Here is a 10,000-nt window from a genome sequence, read left to right on the forward strand (position 1 = left end):
CTAGCTACATCGTGCAGGACCTGATGGAGACAGACCTGTATAAGCTCCTGAAGACCCAGCACCTGAGCAACGATCACATCTGTTACTTCCTGTACCAGATCCTGAGAGGCCTGAAGTACATCCACTCTGCCAACGTCCTGCACCGCGACCTTAAACCCTCCAACCTGCTGCTCAATACCACCTGTGATCTAAAGGTACAGAACCCTAACCTTTGATCCCTGCCCCTCATCCCCTAATGTCCTGCACTGTGGGGCAGAGAAAATGGTGTTGTTTTATAGCTAATTTCCTTAGATTTTTTTAAATGTATTTTTTTTTATGCCTTATGACGTGTTTATATGCTATCTGGGGGCCCAACCTCCAGACCTACTACTACTAATGTCCTGCACCGAGGTCTAAACCTACTGCTCAATACCATCTGTTATCTAGAGGTACAGAACCCTAATGTCCTGCACCGAGGCCTAAACCTACTGCTCAATACCATCTGTTATCTAGAGGTACAGAACCCTAATGTCCTGCACCGAGGCCTAAACCTACTGCTCAATACCATCTGTTATCTAGAGGTACAGAACCCTAATGTCCTGCACCGAGGCCTGAACCTACTGCTCAATACCATCTGTTATCTAGAGGTACAGAACCCTAATGTCCTGCACCGAGGCCTAAACCTACTGCTCAATACCATCTGTTATCTAGAGGTACAGAACCCTAATGTCCTGCACCGAGGTCTAAACCTACTGCTCAATACCATCTGTTATCTAGAGGTACAGAACCCTAATGTCCTGCACCGAGGCCTAAACCTACTGCTCAATACCATCTGTTATCTAGAGGTACAGAACCCTAATGTCCTGCACCGAGGCCTAAACCTACTGCTCAATACCATCTGTTATCTAGAGGTACAGAACCCTAATGTCCTGCACCGAGGCCTGAACCTACTGCTCAATACCATCTGTTATCTAGAGGTACAGAACCCTAATGTCCTGCACCGAGGCCTAAACCTACTGCTCAATACCATCTGTTATCTAGAGGTACAGAACCCTAATGTCCTGCACCGAGGTCTAAACCTACTGCTCAATACCATCTGTTATCTAGAGGTACAGAACCCTAATGTCCTACACCGAGGCCTAAACCTACTGCTCAATACCATCTGTTATCTAGAGGTACAGAACCCTAATGTCCTGCACCGAGGTCTAAACCTACTGCTCAATACCATCTGTTATCTAGAGGTACAGAACCCTAATGTCCTGCACCGAGGCCTAAACCTACTGCTCAATACCATCTGTTATCTAGAGGTACAGAACCCTAATGTCCTGCACCGAGGTCTAAACCTACTGCTCAATACCATCTGTTATCTAGAGGTACAGAACCCTAATGTCCTGCACCGAGGCCTGAACCTACTGCTCAATACCATCTGTTATCTAGAGGTACAGAACCCTAATGTCCTGCACCGAGGCCTAAACCTACTGCTCAATACCATCTGTTATCTAGAGGTACAGAACCCTAATGTCCTGCACCGAGGCCTGAACCTACTGCTCAATACCATCTGTTATCTAGAGGTACAGAACCCTAATGTCCTGCACCGAGGTCTAAACCTACTGCTCAATACCATCTGTTATCTAGAGGTACAGAACCCTAATGTCCTGCACCGAGGTCTAAACCTACTGCTCAATACCATCTGTTATCTAGAGGTACAGAACCCTAATGTCCTGCACCGAGGTCTAAACCTACTGCTCAATACCATCTGTTATCTAGAGGTACAGAACCCTAATGTCCTGCACCGAGGCCTGAACCTACTGCTCAATACCATCTGTTATCTAGAGGTACAGAACCCTAATGTCCTGCACCGAGGCCTAAACCTACTGCTCAATACCATCTGTTATCTAGAGGTACAGAACCCTAATGTCCTGCACCGAGGCCTGAACCTACTGCTCAATACCATCTGTTATCTAGAGGTACAGAACCCTAATGTCCTGCACCGAGGCCTAAACCTACTGCTCAATACCATCTGTTATCTAGAGGTACAGAACCCTAATGTCCTGCACCGAGGCCTGAACCTACTGCTCAATACCATCTGTTATCTAGAGGTACAGAACCCTAATGTCCTGCACCGAGGCCTAAACCTACTGCTCAATACCATCTGTTATCTAGAGGTACAGAATTCTAATGTCCTGCACCGAGGTCTAAACCTACTGCTCAATACCATCTGTTATCTAGAGGTACAGAACCCTAATGTCCTGCACCGAGGCCTAAACCTACTGCTCAATACCATCTGTTATCTAGAGGTACAGAACCCTAATGTCCTGCACCGAGGCCTAAACCTACTGCTCAATACCATCTGTTATCTAGAGGTACAGAACCCTAATGTCCTGCACCGAGGCCTGAACCTACTGCTCAATACCATCTGTTATCTAGAGGTACAGAACCCTAATGTCCTGCACCGAGGCCTAAACCTACTGCTCAATACCATCTGTTATCTAGAGGTACAGAACCCTAATGTCCTGCACCGAGGTCTAAACCTACTGCTCAATACCATCTGTTATCTAGAGGTACAGAACCCTAATGTCCTGCACCGAGGCCTAAACCTACTGCTCAATACCATCTGTTATCTAGAGGTACAGAACCCTAATGTCCTGCACCGAGGCCTAAACCTACTGCTCAATACCATCTGTTATCTAGAGGTACAGAACCCTAATGTCCTGCACCGAGGCCTGAACCTACTGCTCAATACCATCTGTTATCTAGAGGTACAGAACCCTAATGTCCTGCACCGAGGCCTAAACCTACTGCTCAATACCATCTGTTATCTAGAGGTACAGAACCCTAATGTCCTGCACCGAGGTCTAAACCTACTGCTCAATACCATCTGTTATCTAGAGGTACAGAACCCTAATGTCCTGCACCGAGGCCTAAACCTACTGCTCAATACCATCTGTTATCTAGAGGTACAGAACCCTAATGTCCTGCACCGAGGTCTAAACCTACTGCTCAATACCATCTGTTATCTAGAGGTACAGAACCCTAATGTCCTGCACCGAGGCCTAAACCTACTGCTCAATACCATCTGTTATCTAGAGGTACAGAACCCTAATGTCCTGCACCGAGGTCTAAACCTACTGCTCAATACCATCTGTTATCTAGAGGTACAGAACCCTAATGTCCTGCACCGAGGCCTGAACCTACTGCTCAATACCATCTGTTATCTAGAGGTACAGAACCCTAATGTCCTGCACCGAGGTCTAAACCTACTGCTCAATACCATCTGTTATCTAGAGGTACAGAACGCTAATGTCCTGCACCGAGGCCTAAACCTACTGCTCAATACCATCTGTTATCTAGAGGTACAGAACCCTAATGTCCTGCACCGAGGCCTGAACCTACTGCTCAATACCATCTGTTATCTAGAGGTACAGAACCCTAATGTCCTGCACCGAGGCCTAAACCTACTGCTCAATACCATCTGTTATCTAGAGGTACAGAACCCTAATGTCCTGCACCGAGGCCTAAACCTACTGCTCAATACCATCTGTTATCTAGAGGTACAGAACCCTAATGTCCTGCACCGAGGCCTGAACCTACTGCTCAATACCATCTGTTATCTAGAGGTACAGAACCCTAATGTCCTGCACCGAGGCCTAAACCTACTGCTCAATACCATCTGTTATCTAGAGGTACAGAACCCTAATGTCCTGCACCGAGGCCTGAACCTACTGCTCAATACCATCTGTTATCTAGAGGTACAGAACCCTAATGTCCTGCACCGAGGCCTAAACCTACTGCTCAATACCATCTGTTATCTAGAGGTACAGAACCCTAATGTCCTGCACCGAGGCCTAAACCTACTGCTCAATACCATCTGTTATCTAGAGGTACAGAACCCTAATGTCCTGCACCGAGGTCTAAACCTACTGCTCAATACCATCTGTTATCTAGAGGTACAGAACCCTAATGTCCTGCACCGAGGTCTAAACCTACTGCTCAATACCATCTGTTATCTAGAGGTACAGAACCCTAATGTCCTGCACCGAGGTCTAAACCTACTGCTCAATACCATCTGTTATCTAGAGGTACAGAACCCTAATGTCCTGCACCGAGGCCTGAACCTACTGCTCAATACCATCTGTTATCTAGAGGTACAGAACCCTAATGTCCTGCACCGAGGCCTAAACCTACTGCTCAATACCATCTGTTATCTAGAGGTACAGAACCCTAATGTCCTGCACCGAGGCCTAAACCTACTGCTCAATACCATCTGCGACCTCAAGTTAGTGGATTGATTGAACAAATTAGCACCAGGTCCACCCACTCGTCTCTCTCGACCCTCCTTCTCTACCCTCCTCTGTCCTCTACCCTCCACCTCCTATCCTCCTCTCCTTGCTAAACTTCTCCCCTCCTTAGATCTGTGACTTTGGTCTCGCACGTGTGGCTGACCCGGACCACGACCACACGGGCTTCCTGACAGAGTACGTTGCGACTCGTTGGTACCGTGCACCTGAGATCATGCTGAACTCCAAGGTGAACTGCAACAGCTCAATACACCACTATACACCACTATACACCACTATACACCACTATACACCACTATACACCCCTATACACCCCAATACACCACTATACACCACTACACTATAACACCCCAATACACCACTATACACCACTATACACCACTATACACCACTATACACCACTATACACCACTACACTATAACACCCTAATACACCACAATACACCACAATACACCACTATACACCACTATACACCACTATACACCACTATACACCCCAATACACCACTATACACCACTATACACCACTACACTATAACACCCCAATACACCACAATACACCCCAATACACCACTATACACCACTATACACCACTATACACCACTACACTATAACACCCCAATACACCACAATACACCCCAATACACCACTATACACCACTACCCATCACCCCAATACACCACTATACACCCCAATACACCCCAATACACCACTATACACCACTACACTAACACCCCAATACACCACTATACACCACAATACACCCCAATACACCACTACACTATAACACCTCAATACACCACTACACACCACAATACACCACACCACTACACACCACAATACACCACTACACACCACTACACACCACAATACACCACTATACACCACACCACTACACTATACCAGCTCAATACACCACTATAACACCACTACACTATAACACCCCATATTAGTCTATAATACTACACTATAACACCCCATATTAGTCTATAATACTACACTATAACACCCCATATTAGTCTATATTACTATACTATAACACCCCATATTAGTCTATAATACTACACTATAACACCCCATATTAGTCTATAATACTACACTATAACACCCCATATTAGTCTATATTACTACACTATAACACCCCATATTAGTCTATATTACTACACTATAACACCCCATATTAGTCTATATTACTACACTATAACACCCCATATTAGTCTATAATACACCACTACACTATAACACCCCATGTTAGTCTATATTACTACACTACACTACAACACCCCATGTTAGTCTATAATACTACACTATAACACCCCATATTAGTCTATAATACTACACTATAACACCCCATATTAGTCTATAATACTACACTATAACACCCCATATTAGTCTATAATACACCACTACACTATAACACCCCATGTTAGTCTATATTACTACACTACACTACAACACCCCATGTTAGTCTATAATACTACACTATAACACCCCATATTAGTCTATAATACTACACTATACCACCCCATATTAGTCTATATTACTACACTATAACACCCCATATTAGTCTATAATACTACACTATAACACCCCATATTAGTCTATAATACTACACTATAACACCCCATATTAGTCTATAATACTACACTATAACACCCCATATTAGTCTATAATACACCACTACACTATAACACCCCATGTTAGTCTATATTACTACACTACACTACAACACCCCATGTTAGTCTATAATACTACACTATAACACCCCATATTAGTCTATAATACTACACTATAACACCCCATATTAGTCTATATTACTACACTATAACACCCCATATTAGTCTATAATACACCACTACACTATAACACCCCATATTAGTCTATATTACTACACTATAACACCCCATATTAGTCTATATTACTACACTATACCACCCCATATTAGTCTATATTACTACACTATAACACCCCATATTAGTCTATAATACTACACTATAACACCCCATATTAGTCTATAATACTACACTATAACACCCCATATTAGTCTATAATACTACACTATAACACCCCATATTAGTCTATATTACTACACTATAACACCCCATATTAGTCTATATTACTACACTATAACACCCCATATTAGTCTATAATACTACACTATAACACCCCATATTAGTCTATAATACACCACTATAACACCCCATATTAGTCTATAATACACCACTACACTATAACACCCCATATTAGTCTATATTACTACACTATAACACCCCATATTAGTCTATAATGCTACACTATACACTATAACACCCCATATTAGTCTATAATACTACACTATAACACCCCATATTAGTCTATAATACTACACTATAACACCCCATATTAGTCTATAATACTACACTATAACACCCCATATTAGTCTATAATACACCACTACACTATAACACCCCATATTAGTCTATAATACTACACTACACTATAACACCCCATATTAGTCTATAATACACCACTACACTATAACACCCCATATTAGTCTATAATACTACACTACACTATAACACCCCATATTAGTCTATAATACTACACTATAACACCCCATATTAGTCAATAATACTACACTACACTATAACACCCCATATTAGTCTATAATACTACACTATAACACCCCATATTAGTCTATAATACTACACTATAACACCCCATATTAGTCTATAATACTACACTATAACACCCCATATTAGTCTATAGTACACCACTACACTATAACACCCCATATTAGTCTATATTACTACACTATAACACCCCATATTAGTCTATAATACTACACTATAACACCCCATATTAGTCTATAATACACCACTACACTATAACACCCCATATTAGTCTATAATACTACACTATAACACCCCATATTAGTCTATAATACACCACTACACTATAACACCCCATATTAGTCTATAATACTACACTACACTATAACACCCCATATTAGTCTATAATACACCACTACACTATAACACCCCATATTAGTCAATAATACTACACTACACTATAACACCCCATATTAGTCTATAATACTACACTATAACACCCCATATTAGTCTATAATACTACACTATAACACCCCATATTAGTCTATAATACTACACTATAACACCCCATATTAGTCTATAATACACCACTACACTATAACACCCCATATTAGTCTATATTACTACACTATAACACCCCATATTAGTCTATATTACTACACTATAACACCCCATATTAGTCTATAATACTACACTATAACACCCCATATTAGTCTATAATACCACACTATAACACCCCATATTAGTCTATAATACACCACTACACTATAACACCCCATATTAGTCTATAATACTACACTATAACACCCCATATTAGTCTATAATACACCACTACACTATAACACCCCATATTAGTCTATATTACTACACTATAACACCCCATATTAGTCTATAATACACCACTATAACACCCCATATTAGTCTATAATACCACACTATAACACCCCATATTAGTCTATAATACACCACTATAACACCCCATATTAGTCTATAATACACCACTACACTATAACACCCCATATTAGTCTATATTACTATACTATAACACCCCATATTAGTCTATATTACTACACTATAACACCCCATATTAGTCTATATTACTACACTATAACACCCCATATTAGTCTATATTACTACACTATAACACCCCATATTAGTCTATATTACTACACTATAACACCCCATATTAGTCTATATTACTACACTATAACACCCCATATTACTCTATATTACTACACTATAACACCCCATATTACTCTATATTACTACACTATAACACCCCATATTAGTCTATAATACTACACTATGACACCCCATATTAGTCTATATTACTACACTATGACACCCCATATTAGTCTATATTACTACACTATGACACCCCATATTAGTCTATAACACACCACTACACTATAACACCCCATATTAGTCTATAATACTACACTATAACACCCCATATTAGTCTATAATACTACACTATAACACCCCATATTAGTCTATAATACCACACTATAACACCCCATATTAGTCTATAATACTACACTATAACACCCCATATTAGTCTATAATACTACACTATAACACCCCATATTAGTCTATAATACTACACTATAACACCCCATATTAGTCTATAATACACCACTACACTATAACACCCCATATTAGTCTATATTACTACACTATAACACCCCATATTAGTCTATAATACTACACTATAACACCCCATATTAGTCTATAATACTACACTATAACACCCCATATTAGTCTATAATACTACACTATAACACCCCATATTAGTCTATAATACTACACTATAACACCCCATATTAGTCTATAATACTACACTATAACACCCCATATTAGTCTATAATACTACACTATAACACCCCATATTAGTCTATAATACACCACTACACTATAACACCACATATTAGTCTATAATACACCACTACACTATAACACCCCATATTAGTCTATAATACACCACTACACTATAACACCCCATATTAGTCTATAATACACCACTACACTATAACACCCCATATTAGTCTATATTACTACACTATAACACCCCATATTAGTCTATATTACTACACTATAACACCCCATATTAGTCTATAATACTACACTATAACACCCCATATTAGTCTATAATACACCACTACACTATAACACCCCATGTTAGTCTATATTACTACACTACACTACAACACCCCATGTTAGTCTATATTACTACACTACACTACAACACCCCATATTAGTCTATAATACTACACTATAACACCCCATATTAGTCTATAATACACCACTACACAATAACACCCCATATTAGTCTATAATACTACACTATAACACCCCATATTAGTCTATAACACACCACTACACTATAACACCCCATATTAGTCTATAATACTACACTATAACACCCCATATTAGTCTATAATACTACACTATAACACCCCATATTAGTCTATAATACACCACTACACTACAACACCCCATATTAGTCTATAATACTACACTATAACACCCCATATTAGTCTATAATACTACACTATAACACCCCATATTAGTCTATAATACTACACTATAACACCCCATATTAGTCTATAATACTACACTATAACACCCCATATTAGTCTATATTACTACACTATAACACCCCATATTAGTCTATAATACTACACTATAACACCCCATATTAGTCTATAATACACCACTTCACTATAACACCCCATATTAGTCTATAATACACCACTACACTATAACACCCCATATTAGTCTATATTACTACACTATAACACCCCATATTAGTCTATATTACTACACTATAACACCCCATATTAGTCTATATTACTACACTATACCACCCCATATTAGTCTATATTACTACACTATAACACCCCATATTAGTCTATAATACTACACTATAACACCCCATATTAGTCTATAATACTACACTATAACACCCCATATTAGTCTATATTACTACACTATAACACCCCATATTAGTCTATAATACTACACTATAACACCCCATATTAGTCTATAATACACCACTACACTATAACACCCCATGTTAGTCTATAATACTACACTATAACACCCCATATTAGTCTACAAAGCAAATGCTGT

General features: G+C 39.6%; 1 protein-coding gene across 1 annotated transcript in view; it reads left to right on the top strand.

The window, feature by feature from the left end:
* Positions 1-10,000, top strand: part of LOC106592057 (mitogen-activated protein kinase 1) — a 29,321-nt gene that overhangs the window by 61 nt on the left and 19,260 nt on the right. Inside the window, exons 1-2 of the mRNA XM_045711836.1 lie at positions 1-194; positions 4,390-4,506. The exon at positions 1-194 is cut by the window's left edge and continues 61 nt beyond it. Of these exons, the coding sequence (XP_045567792.1) occupies positions 1-194; positions 4,390-4,506 (311 nt within the window). The remainder of the gene's footprint in view (positions 195-4,389; positions 4,507-10,000) is intronic.

The sequence above is a fragment of the Salmo salar genome, unplaced genomic scaffold, assembly GCF_905237065.1.
Source record: "Salmo salar unplaced genomic scaffold, Ssal_v3.1, whole genome shotgun sequence".
In the NCBI taxonomy this organism is placed as follows: Eukaryota; Metazoa; Chordata; class Actinopteri; order Salmoniformes; family Salmonidae; genus Salmo; species Salmo salar.